Raw genomic sequence first — 21,389 nt, forward strand, 5'->3', positions numbered from 1 at the left:
TTTTCTTTTTCTTTTTGACCTTCCTTCGAATCAAGCAGTCGGTCTAAAAATATATATAAAAGGTATAGGGAAGGTATTATCTTTGATTGGGGCATCTTTTGAGCGAATTGAAATGAAGAACACGGAGCCAAGAAGGAATGCATTCGCTATCACCTGGACTGGAATGTATCTGTCGCTGCTACCACAGCAAGTTTTCCGAAATTTCATGAGAAATGAATGTACTCACCTTCTCCAATAGTGTTTTTTTTTGGGGGGGGGGAGTAAGTGTTTTACGGCGCACGCAACTGCATGAGGTCATCGATTTTAGATCCCCAAGGAATATTTAACGTGCGCAACTTGCACACGGGACCTTCGAGATTTTTAGCCAATTGTCCGAGAACGCTAGGTGTAGATCTTTCCTATCTGAAGATCAGGGGTGTGGTTGAAAGACAGCAGTAAGTAGGAGCCAGGGAGTAACAGTAGAAAGGCTACAGAAAGAGTCAGGAGCCCAGAGGAAGGGGCAAAGGAGGTGAGGGATGGGGGCAGAAAGTGGAGACGAAAGCAGCCGACAGCAGATTGTTCGAGAGCATGAAAGAAGGTGAAAGGAGACATTTTTAGAGAAGAAAATTTTTCGGTCGCTACCCGATTTGAACCCGGGACCTTTGAAATGAGAGGCAAACACCTTAGCCTCTAGGCCACGAGAGCCCCCTCTCCAATAGTGGGCTCTTCGGTTACCGAAGACTTGGTGCAAAAAAAACAAGACGTGGCAGAATGTGGCTCCCCTTGAGAGAAAGCTCTATGGCAGTCTCTCAGAGTCGAAGCGACCTGCACAGTTTGTGCGCGACATCTAACTGACCGTCTACCTGCTGTCATCGAGAACGAGGAAGAAGACTTAAGATGCAAAAACAAAGAATACGGGTACGCTCATCCGAGAAGTATAACACTGTGGTAACAGCTCTGGCTCACCCAGAAAGATATCAGTGTCTGATTTGTCAACGCTTGGCTCCTCGATCACTGTTGCACGCAAGATGCATGGGTTCGATTCCGAGTGAAGAAGTTGGGTTTTACTGTTTTGTTTGTTTTAGTAGAGGTTTTACGGCGCTCGCAACTGTTTAAGGTCATATGAGTGCCAAGGGGTGGATCTGAACAGAGAAGTCCTTTCAGGGAATCAGACTTTCTCTGCTCACCTCTCTAGCTTCAACAGCAGGAAGTCTGCTTCGACTATCAAGGCACCCCGGAAATAGTGGGTCACAAGAGTGTGACAAACATACAAAAGAAGTAGAGGAAAATGACGATAATAAGGATTAGGAAAGAAAAAGCAGCAGTTCCCTATTGTAGTTCAGGCACAGTTATGAGCATGACATTGTTGGATCAGCCCATTCACAATTCTACTGTGCATTAGAACGAGAAATGTCCCCCCTTCAGGAATGGCCTAAAGACACTTCAGTCAGTGGCACCGCCCCAGGGGGAGGGGGGGGGGTTCTGTCTCATCCTCCGATACACAGGTTAGCCTTATAACCTACAAATCGTGGAGGAGAAGGGTAGCCGTCTTAGGCAAGTGGATGTCTTACACACTTGTATGGGTTTTGTGGTTGTTTTTGTTGCTGTTGCTGATTTTTCTTCTTGGGAGGGGGGGAAGAGGGTTTTTTTATCGTGGGGGGGGGGGGGGGTTGTTTTTTTAGAGTAGGCCTACCTCCGTCTGTCTGTCAGCTGGAATACTATACCTCTCAGCCCAGGCTGGTCATGATAGAGTTTAAGCAGCCCGACCCCAAGAGAATCAGAGTGTCCTATCAAACAGCTGTCGCCCGTATCTCTCCTCCTCCTCCTTTTCTTTGTATATTACTCTCAAGTAACACTTCTAATATTGGGCACTTATATGTCGTATTTGTGTTGCAAATGCCGTAAAGTTCCTATTAAACTTAAAAACTAAATTTTGAAATTAAGCCAATACTCACACAAAAGGTTCTGGATAAGCCCGGCCTCTTTGTATCTCAATTTCCTGATTGTGCATCGGCACCTGTGATGTAGCCGTAAAGCACATCGGCATCGCAAACAGGAGAACTGAGTTCGATTCTCGACTGGGGAAATTTTTTTTATAAAGTATTTAATTTCCATCTTTCTTTTAGGAAGCTGAATCCCTCTCTGCGCGGGCTGGCCCTAACAGGCAGGGTCGAAGCCCGCCTCCAAGATGTTCTAAACCGTGTCGATGGAATGTGTAAAAACACCTAGGGGGCCTACATTTAGGAATTTAAGCCAAAACGCGCCCAGTTAAATCAAGATCTCCGCCTCTTTGCGTCTCAATGGTTTTAAGTTTTTAGTTTTAGTAAGTTTTAAGGCACTTGAAACACAATAAGGTATTATCAGTGCCGAAGATTAGCGGCGTTACAAGAGAGTAACAAACACAAAAAAAGACAGAGGAGAGTTCAAGACAATAGATTTTGATAAGAAAGAAGGCGTTAAAACAACACAATAGCACCTGCCAACCACCCGCTCTTAAAGGTTGCTTTCAGTGAAACGTCAGCTGCTTGCACTGTATATGCTTCCTGGGAAGCTGAGAATGTTTCTGAGTGTTCTATGGTCTGCTGGGATAATAATATAAAATGGTTACTTTTAAGGATAAGCGGGTTAACCCAGATTTCGTGAGTTTCCAGAAATCTTGACCTATACCAAAAGTGGGCATTGCCTTACCTATAGGAGAAGTTTGGTTACATTGGTGCGTTTTTGTTTGGTAATAGAGAAAGCTTTTCCTGTCTTTTAAAGGAACTGAGCAAGAGTCCAAAAAGTTTACTTTCGATTTTCTCAAAACAGTATTTTTCGGGGTAGCCCCAATGTGCTTAAATCGATCATACTATTATAGTGTAAAGCGCATAGAGCTTGCTGTAGAACGGGGTTATGCGCTATACAATTAATACTATTATTAAATTTTAATTGTTATTATTATTAATATTATTTTGACGATGCTTTCTCGCAGAGTTGACGCCACCATCATGGAGCCGCTGTTGAGCTCGGGCAGCGAGACAGAACATCAGGACGAAGGGCAGGACAGGCTTGGGGCTCCTGGCAAGTCAAAAATACATCCGATGGTTCCTGGTTAGTTCTCAGTTTTATTACTTCAGACGGATATTATGTGTCGTCTTTAGAGTAAAACGTTGCTTCTGTATTGTTTAAAATGTGTATAATGTCATGACCAGTACGGATTATTTTTAAAAAAGAAAGTTTGTTGTTAATTCTTGTGGGGAAAATATGGTATACAGTGACAAATACAATACGTGCAAACAAGAGTTCACCAAATTCGTTTAGTTTTTTTAGTAAGAGTTTTACGGCACTTGCAACACAATAAGGCCATATAAATGCCGAACGTTAGAGGTGTTACAAGAGAGTAATAAACATCATGAAGGAGGAGAGCAGAGATAAAGACGATCCAAGTGATATAAGGGCATATCAATAAATGAGACTCAATATACTTGGAAAAAATGCTGAACAGATCACAGAGGCTAAATTCATACTAGATATATTATGTTTCTAAAAGTCATTTCCTATCCCGACTCTGTCGGTCCCCCACCCCCACCCACCCCCCTTTTCCCATCTTTTTTTTTTCTTCCTGTACTCTTCTTACTCTCAAACACTCGGTCACACGTACATATCCACACAAACACACACATACACACACACACACACACACACACACACACACACACACACACACACACACATACATACATACATACACACACACTTACACTCATACACTTACACGCTCACACGCAAACAAACTCCCACACAAACAGCCTACACATGTGCATATAGTTTTAGTTGTCAGGAAGAATAAGGTAACGCCCAAATATTGAAGCCATGTATGTTTTTTAAAGCTGAAATAAGCATAGAAATTAGGGAACTGAAACTGTTAAGTGTTAAGGAAAAGATTGAAAGGGCTTTTATCGAAACCGTTTCCTGACACAGGTTATGTGCGCCTTAATATTATCATACATTGTTCACAGTTCAGTTTGAATTGTTCTTTAATTCATTTTGATTGAAGTTCATGTATTTTAAACATGATTTTTAAATGTATTTTCCCATAACATTTATACAAGAGTTCGTTATAGCAACGTTTGTTGATAAGAAATTACAAAGAACGAATGTGTGGTCATGGTACTCTCATGATACATTAACATTTTTCCCCGTAAAAGGAAGTAATTATGCAGGTTTGTTTTATGTACTGTCCTGGCTTTTACTTTTATAACATCAAAAATTGTTGTATGTGCCTCCAGTTGTAACTTATAAATGCTGTCTCTCTGCCTGTGTGCTTGCTTATAGAAATGAAGCTTGAGAGTTACTGCTCTATTCCAGCCACTACGGAAGGAGAAAGAGCTACATTTTGTACATCAGGGGTTTATTATAAAAGTAATGGAAAAGCGGAATATTGAAGAGTCGTTTACTCGAGTAAAAGTTAGAAACTTGGCTATTAACTATTATAGGCATAAGCTTTTGTTAAAACTGATTGCTGCATTCTTTCATCCAAAGAAGGCATATTATTATAGTTACTTAAATTTATTAAGATACGGAAATAAAAAGCCTTTAAGCTTATGAAGTAAAGGATATGAAATGTAGCATGAAATAAGCTGAATAAAAAGTAATGTAATGGAAGAGTGGATCATGATCCTGCATTTTGTTGTCCATACTTTGAAAAACATTGGCAGGGAGAGAGAGAGAAAGAGTGTTATGTACTATTTGTTAGCGCAAGAGCTTGCTCATTGTGGCTTTTTATCCCACCCTGTATTTTTTATTCCCTTTGACATTTTTTTTAGGCCAATCCCTGATCCTGTGCGTGTGTGTGCGTGCGTGTGTGTGTGTGTGTGTTTGTGTGTGTGTGTGTGTGTGTGTGTGTGTGTGTGTGTGTGTGTATTATCATAACTTCTACGTCTTGTCTCAATTTGTCATTCTATGCCAGCTTTGGTGGCCGGATACCCTCTGTAGTCCATCTGTCCCCGTTTTGTGCTAAAATCTAATTTTAGCAGTTTGCGAGGTAACAATGATTTTGCTGCTTTCCAGATGACAAGGACTTGGAGCTGTTGAGTAAATCTGATACAAAATGTTTACCTTACACCAATGCAATCACCCGTCAGCCTAATCAGATCAAGGTAAGAAGCACATAAAAATCATGCACACTATTTTTTAATTTTCTTTGCTGTCTTGAAGGTTGCTCTGCTTGACAGATGGTAGACTGCCCAACAGTTTAAATCGTCAGTGGTTTGTGTAAGGTAGACGTAGATTTAAGCTGATGAGAGCAGTCTTCTTATTAAGTAAATAAGTTTTGTTCTTCTACTTTTTTCAAATGTAGAATTTTTTTAGGCTGGCTCGTCATTTGTCCTTGATAATATTATGTTACTAGCGTACAATTTATAGTTATTATTTATCGAAACTCAGGGACTGCGTCACATCCTTCAAACAAAATGCCTCAAAAATTTCTATTGAAGAATCTTTTTAGAGGACAGAAGTATTCAAGGAAGTCTTTTCACTTGGCAGTAGTAGCTTTTTCCACTGTAGATGTACTTGAAGTTATATAGGTATAATTTTGTATATTAGTTATAGTGACATTTTAAAAAGATTTGATCCCTCGATTGCATTGGTGAAGGAAAAATAGGAACTTCAAAGTATAAGATAAATTTTTTGGAACCTTTTTTTTTTCTTTAAAATTTCAGCTTGTAAGTTTGGTTTGCATATCTTAGCAAATTTAAAAGCAAAAGAATCTTTACTCTTTTTAATTCATATTCCTAGAGTAATTTTAAACATTTCAGTTTATGGTTCTTTCTAATTGTTTTCCTTCAGATTTGTTATAAATCTGACTTCTGTTTACAACAGTGACTACTTAACTTTTAACTAAACAACGGACTGCTTTTGCGTTGCCGGTATCATTGTTTGTCGTAACTAGCATTGTTTGTCGTAACTAGCATTGTTTGCTGCATTTGGAATGGTGTGCCTTATTCTTATCCGTTGCCTTGTGATGAGCCAGCCAGTAGTGACTTGCTTGTGATGAAGCGTGCATGTTGTTTCCAGGTCTGGTTCTCCCGAATATCTATGTACGTGGAAGTAGTTTTCATTTTTTCTTGTTTTTCTGTTTAAGAGTGCAGTTTCACGAAAGGGTTACAGCTTGTTTTGAAGTCTTTTGGCAGTATCTTAGAATTTTATTCCTAAGGTTACAGCAATCCATAGGAATACAAGTATGTGTACTTCCCTGAAACATACTTTAATTTGTTTGAATGTGACTTGACATGACTGATATATGGAAACATTCAGGTACACATTTTCAGGAGTATGTTTATATATGTATAATTAAAGTCGAAGGAAATGGATTTCACTCGGAATTAAATTATATGGCAGGTTTTTTTAAATACACTTCCTTGTTCTATTTTGTGTTCATGCATTTGTGACTGCATGGAAATTTACCGTACACATAATTTAGCCATCATGATCTTCTATTTCTCTTAAGCCTTTCTAGAGCATGGTGTAATCAAGCATTGTTTAGAAAGTACATTTTGAAAAGAATATGATTATTTATTACGGACAGCTAATATTGCACTTGGAATATTCTTTCTCTTTAGATGTTTGTGAAACTTGAACTCTCTCATGTGTCACGAAAAAGCACATTGCAGGCAGAGATGTTCCTTTGATAGCTTAATACCTGTCACTATACTACAATTTTTCCTGCCCCTGGTTTATTTTGTGCGCTGTGTTGGTTTTCTTGAGCATCGACTCTTGAATCCTAAAAAAGATATATGCCGCTATTCAAAATAAACTGAATTGACCAAAGTGTGTCGCAGAATAAGATAAAGCACAAACATGCTAAAACCTTAAGATTTCTGTTTGCACTCCTATCAGCCTCAGATGATGTAGGAAGGTAAATTTTATATCAATACTATGAGAAGGGTATGCATTTTCATTTTCTCATCCCTCATTTTCATTTCATTTTATATCTTTTCATCTATCGTTTTATTTCTCTTTCATTGCCTTAGAATATGGTGGTGAGCAAAAACTTTCCCTCCCTCTGGCTGAACCCACCCTTTGTACACATTTTGATACACTTGTTCTCATTGGCTACTAAGAAAGGAAAATACCATGGTCAAAGGTTTTTGTCTTACATATGCTTTAGAGTGGAGAATGTGAAAGAGGACTAACCACTGTCTTTTTTAATATCATATTACATGTGTATCAAATAAAAGGAACACTTTTTACATCTTTTTAATGTTTATCTCCTTGTTAGAAAATTGTAATAATGAAGACTCCATTCATGGCTTTGCTTCCAATGTGCACTATGTGTTTTTTTTAATAGGATCTTAATCTTATTGTCAGTCTACCATCTACCAAAATATGAACTACAAAATTAATGTCTGGGAAAGCCTCACAAACTAAAGCAAACAAGTATGCAAACACTCCAACAGATATACATCCAAGCACATGCACAGTCAATCAAATCATCAGAAAATGACTGATTTAGAATAGAAGATGAAAAGTCATATTTCATTCCTCATATTTTGTTTTCAATGTCTTTTGTTGACTTAGTTTTCAAGAGAAATTGGTCTTAACTTTGTGTTTATTTCATGAGCCGATAAAGCTCTCTTTTTCCCCATCTTTCCATGCGCCATATAAGCAAATTAATAAATATGAATTCTAAACTTAAACAGCATGATTTATGGTAGGCTACATCTTCAAAGTTTTATTTACAGTATTTATTCAAATTTATTCAAGTGCTATCTAACAACATTCATTTCATATTTTTCTTTTGTTACTTTTTACCAGAGAGCATAATATAATCTTGCACTGCACACTTTTCCTCATTAAATGGAAAAAAATCAATTAGAAGTTTTGAAAAAACTTTTTCATAACATTGTGAACTAATAGCATGTTTTACGGGAAATGCAGATTGCATGATTCCATTTCATTCTTTAATTTTCATGTCATGTCTGGAAACAGTGTGCATGCCTGTGAAGACCTGCTCGTTGATTTCAGGCCACAGTTTCTTGTTCTATTTGTGTTGTCCGTCTCATTTGATCCTTTTATTGAGATATGCTCATGCAAACCTTTGTGAATGGAGCTTGACATGAATAAAATGTTCTACCATTTGTGTAACCAGTACAATATAGTTTATAGACATTAAATCCTTCACATCTAGGTGTAGATTTCAATTTGTTATAGGCCTAATGTCAAGGTTTAGATTGATTGTAGAATTCATGGTAGAAGATTCATTGGAAGAAAGCCATTTGATGCTCATGAAAGGGACTTGTATCCTCAGACAGTATTTTGAAAAGTAGTACCTGTACCTGAAAGGAAGCCTTCAGACCTAGCAAGACTTATACTGCACAAATTATGTCCGTCTCAGAAATGTTTTTAAAAGTGGTTGTCAGGAAGAGCATTTTTATCTTTAAGGCCATTATAACAGTACATAACTTTGAAAAACAGTGATCTATTATTGTGATAGTGATGAAGATTTCAGTGGTGATAGTGAAGATGATGATGATAGGGGTAATAGTCATAGCACTGCTAGTGGTTTTAATGATTGTGAATGGATCGCGTTACTCTCTTTTCAACAGCTTCCCTTGAAATTATCGTTTTTGGTGAGCTGTTACAGTGCAATGTTGTGTTCCTGGATAATAGATTATAATTATTGACCCAGTTATCAAGGCGTTTTATGTTTGCCACATTAGCTACTTGAATCAGAAGGGTAATTGAATATATCAATTTGACCGTTTCAATTTTTCACAATTATAGCCAGCTGATATGTAACAAGAGAATAATAATTATTATTCCATGTTATATTTTCAGAATTCTGTGAACAAATGCCACAAGATCACCCCAGATCCAGATCAAAGCGGAAAGAAAAAAACCTTCGTCAAAAATTTGGCATGGAAAAAAAGCTTTGCTCAATTTCTGAAGAGGAAGAGATACCACAGCCCCATCGCCACAACCACACAACCTCAGCAGCAGCTACCATTGGGACATCAGCCACAGCAGCAGCAGCAGCAGCAGCAGCAACAGCCTCTGGTACACCAAGTGCAGCAGCATCAACACATACAGCACCAGCCCGCCGGCAACAACAACAACAACGAGCTCCTGGCCCCGGACCCCCAGCCCGTGAGTCGCAATGGGATGTCCGTTCTGGTGCAGCAACCGGCCAAACTGGCTGATGCCTCCACAGGGGCTGAGGACCCACTCCTTGGCCCTCACGAGGGGGAGAACTGCAAAATTCATACCACTACCTTCACCTCAGCCCCTGTGGAGAGCACTATGACAGGTAAATAGGGTCATAGCTTAACCCACTTTGTCAAAAACCGAGAAAGAAAAAAAAAAAGAATCAAGTCACAGTCGAAATTCCTGTTTGTCCCGTTGCTCAAAATGTTGAGAAATCTTAAAAACATTTGTGTGTTTGAAGGGGGAAGGAGACTTTTTCCTTCAGGGGGATTTCTGAAAATTCTCTTTTTCCTAGCACTGGCATGAAATAGTTTTTCACTCTAACACAACCGTGGTGCTGTAAAGGAACTGATATATTGCGTTTCTGTCTTTGCATATATATTCAATTATTTATATACCTCCTCCATTTCCTCAGGACTTGGAAGAGATCTGTGTTTGTTATCGATATGATGTTTGTCCAAAGTAATCAAAACTGTATTGAAATCTTTTTACAGGAGACTGGTGACCCTAGGTCTTCGGGGTGTTACTTTTCCCCGATATATTGAACAAATGTGTGCTCATTTATCTGTGACATAAATGAATGACATGACACTCTTTTTAATGAAACAGGCAGTTGCTTCTTCATCTTGTTTGACCCTTATAGAAAAATATTTTCACTGTGTTACTTGATCGATTTGATTGTATTGCTGGGTGTTCCACAAAGACTCAGACAGCAGTAGTTTAAAATGATATCCATGGCCGGGGGGGAGGGGGGGGTATGTGTTTTTGAACGATGTTAGTCTTTCCTTCTATCCATTACTGACGTGGTGTGGCATGGGTACCAGAGCACAAAGTGGTGCATCTTCAAAGTGCTTGTTTACTTGGCATTCTTAAGAGGTTTCTGAACCCAATATTTTTCTGTCTGTGGACATGTTTTATTACAGTCTAATTCCAACAGTGTCAAGTATAGTTTCCTATCAAATTCTGTCTCTTTCAATCTTATTTGTCACTCTTCTAAGACACATCTTCCTCTGTACCTCTGCTTAACCTCAACTTCTGGCACTGGTAAGTTAGTGTAGGTTGGAGTATTGTCTGAATTATTTTAGCTTTTGTTGTCATGGGTACGCTAGGATGTCTGCAAGGGTGCCAGTTGGCAACTCGCTGTGTCAGCTTTCTGTGCTCTTGCTTCTTTTTCCATGTCTAGCTTCCCTTCCCCGGGATAGGATGCTAGCTAAATAATTTAATTTAATTTCTATTTTTTCTTCAGTGGCACATCATTAATAGGAATACCAAGAGTTTTCAGTGCCTCCCTTACTGACACGCAGACACTTTGTTTCATCTCATCTTTTTTGCAGCTTGTGTTCAGATGATGTTTACAGGTCTGAAGTTCAGTTGTTACATTGCGTTCTTCACACCCTGGTTATAATTATCAGCCATCAGTAGTTGTTTGGGTTTTTTTGTAGGTCTACAGGACTGGGACTAGCTTCTGTTATGTTTTTAGAAATTCCTTTAAAATATGATAAGTAAACGGGACTGAACATATCCTTGTTTTACATTTGTTTTAATGTGAAACCTCCTAGTCAGGCCGCTTGGTGTTTTCACTGCCCTCCCATTGTGTGGCACTCATGTTGTCCAGTAACTGACCACTCACCCTGCAATCTTACAGGTCTTCCCATACTTTTGTGGCTACTCCCTTCCTTCAAATGCTTTTTATTTTTCCTGTTTGACATAGAAAAAGCACATCTAATAAACTTATGAAATGTATCCTGATCTCTGAACTGTATTTTTTTTTTAAATTTGGCCAAGCATTCACACAGTGACGTTGTGAAGAAGGGCATAATTTATAAACATTGTATTTTTTCCTTCGCCATCCTTCATACTGGTGTGCTTTTTGTTGGGGAAACGAGATTACATATAAGGGTCACCTATTTAATTTCATAGTCAAAAGAAAAGTCATTTTTAAAGCGTCCTAGGCATTAAAAAGTAGAGAATTGTAATAAATCCTAACACTTTTATGAATATTGATCTAAGGCAATGTGAGTTTGTGTTTTTAATTGGAGACTTGGCATGTAGGATAAAAGTGTTTATGCAAAGATATAGTATCTCACACAACCTGGGTCTGCCCAGAAAAGCAAAAAAAATATGAAAACCCTTCTCTTAAATGTCCTAGATTTGTGTTGAGGTGGGAGTTGTAAAATATCAGCAATCAGATGTTAAAATACATACAGTTCTTAGATTTTTAAAAAAAAGAGAATTCTACTTTTACTAAGTCAACAGTTCATTGGACATTATATTTTGTCCAATAAGATAGTTTTCACTGATGAAGAAAAAGGATATTTTCATTGTTTTACCAAATTAAAATAGATTTTTAGTTTAAGATTATTTATTTTTCTAATTGCATGGCAATACTTTGTCTGTACATTGTCAAGCACTGATCCTCCCTTCCCGCCAAAGTCACCCAAAAATGCTTCGGTACTGCACTTTCTAGGTCTTGTTTAATGAAAAAGGTTATAGTTGACATGCTTTTTCAAACTATATAACTACTTACACAGTGCATATCCGCCATGGCTATAAAATTCCTTTTGAAAGAAAATCTTGAGCAGAAATATTGCCATTTATCAACCTGCACATTCAGCATCAGTAAAAAATAAGGAACAGCAAAATTAAGTCAAGTTCAATTTTTTGCAATTTGAAAAACAGTTACTTGCTTCTCGGTATTCAAAATGAAAATGCAAGATAACAAATTTTGATGGAGCTAACATCAAATAAACTTGTGTCTTTTTACACACCTGATGTTCAAGGTATGATCTGATTGTGCAGACAGAAGTGAACACTTGCAGAAATACGAGGGTAATTCTATGTCACTGCACACTGTTAAGTGTAATTCTGCTATAAATATAATATTTGATTTTTCTATCGCTTCATTAATCCATTCTCATGTACGCCTTTGATTTGGAAATTATGTGTAACAAATTAATGCAGGGGGGAGGGGTTGTTCTTTAAGAAGAGAAAGAAGGAAATAATTTATAACATTTGTTAACTCTAATTTAATGTTCTGAAGAATGCATTCAAAAGTTTTGTATATCTCTAGAAATAAATTTATTCTATTTATATTTATTAAAACAAAAACCTCATTTCTTCTTGAAAACATTGGTTAAAAACTGCCCCTTTTCAAGTAAGCCTAAAAAGCTCTCCTATCCACATCTTTCGACCACTGTTCACATGAGAACATTTTTGTAATGCCTCTGTCGGAAATACAGCCAAAACATACACTTCTGTTACTGTAGCATTATATGGAACTTGCTTATTTGACTTATATGGGTTTTCATGATGAATTTTTTTTCCAATATTTTATCGATCCAAGTTGTGTGCTTTGTAAAAGTAAATGATGCACAACGATCACAAAGGTAAAGAAACCAAATTTCATTCTTTTACTTTTGACTTGTGATCCTTTCAACGATAATATATCTCCTTATTCTTTCACAATTTTCCCACCTAAAGAATTGCATAAACTTGTGGTCGCTTCAACAATAATATGTCTCCTATTTCTTTCACCATTTTCCCATCTAGAGATTTCCCTACATTTTACCAGCAGAGCACTCTTCATCATCTCATCTTTCATCTGAGTAACTTTTTGTGGCCCAGTTTCCTGTGTGGTTTATTTGATGTCTTGATGCATATTTTAAGAAGGGCAAGAAGCCTTTCGAATAAAAGTGAAATTCAGTTCAACTCATTTCTGTCCTTCACTCTCTCTCTCTCTCTCTCTGTCTCTGTCTCTCTCTCTCTCTCTCTCTCTCTTTCTCTCTCTCTCTCTCTCTCTCTCTCTCTCTCTCTCTCTCTCTCTCTCTCTTTCTTTTTTTTTTTTTATTCATTCAAAAAGTTTTCACAAGGGATGTGCGAGTCGAGTATTTTGAACTCGTCCGAGTAATTATGAAATATTTTAGTTGGTACCAAAGCTCTTTGGTACATGCACTGGAATCCCGAACACAGGCTCAGCGTGTTATTTGCTGACACATGTACATAAACTAATTTTTACTACCCCCACTCCTCCATTCTCCCCCTCCCCCCCTTCCCCGTATAACTACAAGTATTTGCAAAACTATGTACTCCCATGTGTTGCAAAAGTATTATATGGGTTCACAAAAGATGCAGAGAGAGAGACCAACAGACAGACAAACAAAGGGAGGGGAGCAAATAATTAATTGGTACAAAAAAAGGGGGAAGAATCCACCAATACGAGATTTAAGATATGATCACAGCAGGTGAGAAAAGGAAAGTGCATGGAAACGAATCTCCACAAGTTATGTTGAAAACAAAAGTATTCTTCAAGTCATCATAAATTCTGTCCATTTATGTGTAATTGTTTGTGTTTGTGAGTGTGTGTGTGTTTGTGTGTGTGTGTGTGTGTGTGTGTGAGAGAGAGAGAGAGAGAGAGAGAGAGAGAGAGAGAGAGAGAGAGAGAGAGAAAGAGAGAGAGAGAGAGAGAGAGAGAGAGAGAGAGAGAGAAGAGAAGAGAAGAATGACAGAGGGAGGGAGAGAGGCAACGAGAAAGATGGGAATATAAGGTCTTTCATTTATCTATTTTTCCCTCGTTACCCACTACCAACCCTTTCTGTCTTTTTATGGTAAAGGTATAATATAATTATGTCTCACCCCCCCCCCCTTTTTTTTTTGTTGCAATGTGCAACTTCAAAATGTAGACATTTTCAGGCAACAGTCTACATCTTCAGCCTCAAATGATATATAAGTTCACTGGGTTAGTATTTTGTATGTATGCATGCACTTTGCCTGCCTGTGTGTGTGTGTGTATGTGTGTGTGTGTGTCTGTGTGTCTGTGTGTCTGTGTGTATGTGTCTGTGTGTGTCTGTGTGTGTGTCTGTCTCTGTGTGTGTCTGTGTGTGTGTGTGTGTGTGTGTGTTTGCTACTTCTTTTGTTTGGGAACAGGCAGAGGAGTGCAGAGCTGGATAAATTTTAGTTAATAAATCAACTGCATACTTTTTCACATGTAACAATTCATTAGTACGCTACTTTGGAAAACTAGGCTTTGTTTATTATTATTTAGATTAATTGTTGTCTTTAGAGCCTTGTTAAACTGCTAATTGTGCTACTCATAATGCAATTAAAAATAACTATACTACAAAATAGGAAAAAAAACATATTTTAGTAATGGCAAAAACAACAAACAAAAATAATTTGTGTGATATCATGGTGAAATCTCTTATCAAAATTATAAAGTTAAAGGCATTTAGCCACCTTTCGGGCAATTTTCTTCAATTTTTTTTTGTTTTTTTGTTTTTTTGTTTTTGGGCGGGGGTTCAACACTGTTTATATCCTTCTAAAAACACAATTAAGTGGACCTTATTGAAAGAAAACATGATCAAAGTTGGGGGGAATGTAAATTTAAATTTTCCATGGACTCTCATGCTTTGGAAGTCACCAAACTTTAGTAGCCAAAATCTCACTAATTTTTCCTCTGACACCATGCGACCCCTACTTCAATTCAGAATAGATGGGCTTTTTTTCATTGAAAGCAAGAAAAATGAATAAGCTGTAAGATGATATCAGTAATTCCATATGCCTATAAAAATTGACGTTTGCCAGATTCCGCCACATGGCAACACAATAATTACTAAGAAGACAGTCTGAATAGTACACAAAGAAAAAGGCAAAAATGACCAAAAAATACATTGCAGCAACGAACAGAAAGGATGAAAAAATACATTGCAGCAACGAACAGAAAGGATGAAAAAATACATTGCAGCAACGAACAGAAAGGATGAAAAAATACATTGCAGCAACGAACAGAAAGGATGAAAAAATACATTGCAGCAACGAACAGAAAGGATGAAAAAATACATTGCAGCAACGAACAGAAAGGATGGAAAAATACTTTGCAGCAACGAACAGAAAGGATGAAAAAATACATTGCAGCAACAAATAGAAAGGAATAAAGGATGAAAAGTGCAAAATCCTTTGTACCGGTATCTCATAAAAACAAAAGTCCCAAGGGGTGAAAAACTACTGGAGTAATTACCCAGGTACCGGTATTTGAAAGTTTTGAACTCAAGTGACTTAGTATTTAAAAATGACTTGAGTGAGTATTTACTTGAGTACTCGCACATCCCTTGTTTTTGCCCCAGTTTTTTATATCCCCCCAAAAAAAAGAAACTTGATTAAAAATCCCAAGGTGCTTGTTACTGCCTTACAAGTCAAATCTTTCTCTGAGGGATTTTGGTTAGCGCAGTAGTCTAGCATGCATATAGTGAACAGGAACATAGCGAACCAATATCCAGGTCCCAAATTTCTTCGTATGTTTCATGTATATTCTTTGTGTTTAAAATATATTCATAGCAAAATTTGCACGTAACAAAAAACATTTTCATGTCCGACAGATTTCATTATGTGCATGCCAGACCGTATATTATGAAACATCAGTGCTTCTCAGTCTTTTTTTATATCGTTTCCCCCTGATTCTTCTTCGTAAACTTTTCATCATCCACAATGGAACTTTTTTCTTTGTTTGAGGTAAGTTTCCACTGTGTAGTTTCATTCACCCCAGAGAAATAACTTTATTTTCTTGTAGGGATATCATTTATCTTACTAAAAATCACCAGGGTACTTTTTGGGGAGCCCTGTAAAATGATAATAATAATAAGAAGAAGAAGAAGGGTGATTTAACGTCTCTTACATGTAAGTAATACAAACAGAAGAAATGTGTACTCCTCAGAGCTGATTGAGCTCCAGTCCTCGCCCAAGCCTCACTGCTCCCCATCTCCTGTAGCTGGACGGGTGTTTGACTTTACATTAGCCTCTGACTCCCCAAAGATTAAATCCTCCTGCCTTCTGGGTTGGGGCTCATGCAGAGACTGCGGACGAGGAGAAGTTTCGGAAGAGGAGGTAGTAGTATTCCTTCACTCTTTTTTCACCATCATAGGCTACCTTTTTATTCTTTCCCTTTGTCTTTCTTTTGTCCAGTGTCCTGATTTGATGTCGGATATTTTTAAGTTCCAAAGAAAATATGTCAAATAGTAGTAATTGCAGGTCTTCAAAAAAAAAAATGAAACAGGAAAATTGTTTGGAAATAGCTGATGATGATAAGGACTCTTATGGTTTATGGTGTTTGCCTCTCATTCAAAAGGTCCATAGATCTAAACCTAACAGTGGTGAAAAATGTCTCTGCTCTAAAAATTTCTGTTTTTCTATTCTCTTGTCCTGTTCTGTCGTCTGCTTTCATGATATTTTAGCTCCACTTTCATAACCACCCGTGGTCTCCTCTTAGCTCCTCTCTCCATTACACTCGTTGACTCTTTCTGCTGCCTCTCCTTGCTCATTCTTACTGCTGTCTATCAATCACACCACTTGCTCTTAGGGTAGGTAAGATATAACACCCAACTGTCTCAGATAAAGCAAATCTCGGAGATCTTGTGTTCAAGTTGCGCACATTTAAGATCCCTTGGTAGTCCTAAAATTGATTCGAGTAGGCTTCCACCGCCACCCGAGAAAAATTCAAAATTAATTCCAACCAAAAACTGAGAATACGATAGTTAGTTAAAAAAATATTGGGTACCTTCAAAACCGGAATGTGGCTTTTTAAAGGCAAAGGGCCTTAGGAAATATTAAAAAACGGTCACGTACGAAGAGATCAGTTGCACTGCAGGTAGAAAAACCCTGAGATGTTGCAAGGGAAGAAGAAGAAAAAGAAGAAGAAGAAGAAGAAGAAGAAGAAGAAGAAGAAGAAGAAGAAGAAGAAGATGATGATGATGTCAATGATGAAAAGTTCAAAACGTTGTTCGGGATTTATCTTGATGTAAGTTTACATCTTCGTGTGATGCCTACACTAGATGCCCTCCGGACACTTCACAAATGTTTTGGGCTTTATTTGTGTCTTCTGAGCTTCTCTTGTAACATTTATTGTTAGTTCACATTCAAACCTATCATTCAAGATATAACCCTTGTTTTACTGTAAGCGGAAGAAAACAAATTGTGGTCAAAGCAGTCAAATCTTCCTAAAATTCTTTGTTTTTTAGACCTTATTGAATTTGAGGTAAAAATTGGCCTAAAGTTCACATTCAAACTATATAAGTGCCGAAGATTAGAGGTGTTTCAAGAGAGAAACAAACACAAAAAAGGAGGGGAGATAGAGACGATAGATTTGTTATAGGAAAGAAAGAGCAAACCACACCAGAGCACCTGCCAACCACCCACAACCATGGGTCTGTTTAGCTAGCTCTGAAGGTTTCATTTTGAGCATTGATTTTTTTTTTAAGATAACATCAATAGAGAATAAAAACTCCTTTGATTTATTGTGGCATTTTCATTTAGTTGATTAATAGACCATAGCTATTGTGGTGTAAACATAATTGTTTTCATTGTTTTCTTTCTCTGCTTTTGTGCTGTAAACATATCATTGTTTTCACCATTTACTTTATTTCTCTGCTATTATTGCAGTGCAAAGGTATTGCTGTTCTCACCATGTTCCTCCTCTGTTCTTTCAGGACATTGAATGCTTCTCCAGTCACGATCCAGCAGTTGTCAACCTGAGCCTCAAACCTCTTGGAGAGACCAATGTACAGGAAAACACCAGCTTCACACAGACTTACTCATTTTCTCCAACGTGACAGATGATGAACCAAAGCCTGTTCTGTCATGTTTGCGCTGCACGCTGGGACTTTGGGCTCTTTAGAAAAATGCTGAAATGGCCTTAATGTTTGGAGCTCACTGTGTGAAAGGACACGAGTTCATTTGAAGGTTTCCTGAAAGTAAATTATGTATCTTTAATAAAGCATTCCTGATATTATAAACAGACTCAAGAGAGATTGTGGCTGGTTGAAATTAACGGTGTTGTGTTACCATTGTGTGTGTTCACATTCTGGATACGAGCAGCTGCAGTTTTTCTGCCCCTGCTCTATGACCCAAAGGCTTCCACACCTCCTGTTACAGGCTTGATCCTTTTTCCTTGTAATAATATTGTTCTGCCTGAAACACACCACTTTGACGCAGTCATGAGCTTGGCCGTGATTTAACTTGAAAAATATTTTGGCTTGGAATGGTATTTCATATTCTACTGTTGGTGTTTTTGCAGCCAATGGTTTCAAATAATTTGGACTTTCAATACGGGTGATTGCTTTAGTTTGATTTTTTATTACTCTTCCTTAAATGGAGAGTCTGTTAGTTCAAAGAGTTTTCACTAGAGTTATTATGAGACTGAAGGCTACCTACTGCGCTAGGAAAGCTTAATTTCACTATGTGCTAAAAAGAGAATTAACAAAGTGTGTAGGCGAGTCTTGATTATTATCATATATATTTTACTCAAATTCTTTTAATGCCATGGCTTGAGCATTCATGACTGGCTTTAACATTCTTGAGGGAATGGGATTTTTTTTAAATCTCTATCTACCATCGGGATGAGATATTCAGTTTCAGTTGCTGATAGTTTTGAAAATAGCGATCGATATTTTCAACACTTCAGGGAGGCTTGTTCCATGTCGTTGTCTGGCTTGATACAGCACCAACAAATGGGAAGAGACTTTTCTTTAAATATTTGAGCTTTGTGCGGGAATCAAAACACTAGAAGTAGGTTTTGATGCCTGAATTTCGTATGTTTTAGTTTGTTTTCTTTGCGATATGGGATAGAATACCGTAATCCGAACATTTGTATTATTATACCACTTCTGAACCATTTAAATCCTTTCTTCTCCACTCTACCCCCCTTGCACTACAATGTACTCAATGAATAATTCTTACCTTTCAAGATTGGCTCAGTGATAAAACTTTCATGTGTAACTTATCAGTGTATGTTAAAATGCTGGTCATTTTAACTGCCTGTATAATATGATTCTATGATTTCAGTGGCACTTCTTTACTCTTCACTGACTTGATCTGTACATACCACAGTGTAACATAGAACCAGTCTGTCACCTCCCCTTGCTGTTTCATCCTTCTTATTTCAAAACTGTGATAATGGGCAGAATAACTGTCCACTTGCATAATACTTACAATTTTCACGTGTGTCAGTGTGTTTGCTCATTTGTTCGACCAAAAAGGGAAAAAAGGACCATTTTGTGTAACAGCTGTTTGCTTTTTATTTTGACCATACTGTATCTTTCCTTTCCAGTCAGAGACCCTGATTTTGTTTGAGGGCAGTAATCCATAGATTCATAATGTATGAAGACGATTTCAATTTTGCCCCTTGGCAAGTGAGTGAGCTTATCTTCTAAAATTGCATAGTCATCTGAAGAACTAGTCAATTGTGTGGAATTGCAAGAACTTGTACAATCTACTTATAATCTGTGAATACTTATTGATTAAAATTCAGAGGCATCTACAATGTTATGCAAGAGACTTGATATACTTTTGACCTTTTGAGGAGTCAGTTGTTCATCAAAAGCAGGTTGAGTGAGACAGGACATGATATTTGTCTGGGGGAGTGAAAAATGTGGAGGTTTGTATTGTAGGGTAGTCATCATGTTTCTGTATTACATAATAAATTCTGAATTTTTACTGAGTGGTTTCTAGAAACAAGTTACAGGAGAGAGTGAAAGCCAGAATGACAAAAGAGCTTTTGTCAGCCACTTTTATCTCAGAGCATAAAGTGCAACTTTGTAGATGTAAGTCATGTTCAATTTTATAAAGACAAATTTAGTCTTCAAGATACTATTTGTCAGGTGAAACCTTGTTTTAGCGTAAATGTTGGTAAACAGTCTTGGGGGCGATGGTGACCTTTTAACTCTTGCAATTTGGGCTTCTACCAAGAGACAGATAGCAAGAGGTCTACTTTCAGCAGCCTTAGTGCTTTTCTTCTCAGTGAACATTAATAAAAGTTTATTCTACTTTGACGTCAAAACATCAAAGTCTTGGTTTATACTTTCTTGAGTTGGCTTGAAAATTAATGAAAGAATTGAAAAAAGAGGTAAAACAGTAAAAGGGAAACAAAAGATTGTATTGTCCTCATGAAAAAGTGCAAATAAGCAAAGAAACTCAGCTCTGGAAACCATCAGTATAAGTAAGGACCTTTCTGTCTGTACACAGGCTGTTAAAGTCGATCAGCTGTGTAAATGTACTAAGCCTAAAATGTTTCAGCTTCTTGATAAGGAATACTTAGTCAAAATTCAAATTCTAAAAGTCTTACTTACTTGTCTTACTTGTCCACTGTGTTGGGGTCACTGCAGTCGGAACATGTCCATCTCTGCTCTCCCCTTCCCCCCCCCCCCCCCCCCCACCCCCCATCTTCTGAAAGTTTGAAAAAGCAAAGGAAGATACATAATTTAGGTACATTTTTTAAATGAATGAAACTTTTTTTCCCTCCTGAAAAATTTTATTTTCTGGGCTCAGAACAGCTGAATAGCTTTCCAGTGCCCTGTTTGTAATGGGTTAGCCTGGACTTTATCACCGTGCCACAATAAGGTGGACGTTGAACCTGGAGAAGAATCACAGAAATTGATGTACATGTACGTTACAGAAAAGTGGGAAAACATGGAATAACATCAAGAGGCTAGCCCAGGATAGAGAAAGGTGGAAAGTGTTTGTCTGTGGCCTATACCCTGGAGCAGGGTGAGAAAGGCAAGGAATACCTGGAGATGTCATCTCTGACTCAGAGGTTGACATGTAATGACCCTCCTTCCTTAACAGTGGCGAGCTGTCGTTTCACATTCTGCTGTACCCAAGCCTATGTGTGTTAAGCAAGTTGGGGAGTAAGGTATTGTTGTTATTGTTGTTGTTGTTTTTGAATAAAGAGAAGCACATCGACACAATGATATAATGTTCGTTTAGTGCTGAGAAAAAGAAAGACTGACAGACAGAAACAGTAGAGGGAAAGTAAAGAAGTATGACTTAACAGTGGCGCCCTCCAACCACCCTCAGAGTAAGAAGGATAACCTGTACTTTGTTGCTAAATTTCAAGTCTCTTCGGGCATTGACTATGTGCCTTTGCTGCTATGAACTGAAAAATGTATGTAAATGCAGTAAACATGCACTCATTGAAAACAATCCTTGCATTATATTAGTTATAGCCATCAAAATTGAAATATTTGAAAGCTTGGCATTTACAGTGCAAGAGTGTCCCCTATAACCAGCTGCCGCAATGTGAATAGAGTTTAAACTGTGGTACCCAAAACTCAGAAAACCTCATTGAATGCTTTTAAAAAATTTAAGGTTATCTTTTTACTCTCTATCGGTCTTTCTGGGACCTCTTTCTTTCTCTCTCTCTCTCTATATATATAAGGTTAGGTTGATTGGGGAATCTACCCATT

At 37.7% G+C, this 21,389-nt stretch overlaps 1 protein-coding gene across 6 annotated transcripts in view; it reads left to right on the forward strand.

The window, feature by feature from the left end:
• LOC101853251 overlaps positions 1 to 20,113 on the forward strand; it is a 40,721-nt gene extending 20,608 nt beyond the window's left edge. For 4 of the 6 annotated variants that reach the window (XM_005104825.3, XM_035971445.1, XM_035971444.1 and 1 more), the window contains 5 exons: positions 2,951 to 3,069; positions 5,029 to 5,117; positions 8,797 to 9,265; positions 15,869 to 16,038; positions 17,637 to 20,113. In XM_005104825.3, the coding sequence (XP_005104882.1) occupies positions 2,951 to 3,069; positions 5,029 to 5,117; positions 8,797 to 9,265; positions 15,869 to 16,038; positions 17,637 to 17,759 (970 nt within the window). In that variant the 3' untranslated portion in view covers positions 17,760 to 20,113. Of the gene's footprint in view, positions 1 to 2,950; positions 3,070 to 5,028; positions 5,118 to 6,855; positions 6,875 to 8,796; positions 9,266 to 15,868; positions 16,039 to 17,636 lie in introns of those variants that run through there. The other 2 variants (XM_005104828.3, XM_013086134.2) reach the window with 2 other exon arrangements.
• Positions 20,114 to 21,389: the final 1,276 nt, after the last annotated feature.

Source organism: Aplysia californica, unplaced genomic scaffold (assembly GCF_000002075.1).
Source record: "Aplysia californica isolate F4 #8 unplaced genomic scaffold, AplCal3.0 scaffold00438, whole genome shotgun sequence".
NCBI classification, from domain to species: domain Eukaryota; kingdom Metazoa; phylum Mollusca; class Gastropoda; order Aplysiida; family Aplysiidae; genus Aplysia; species Aplysia californica.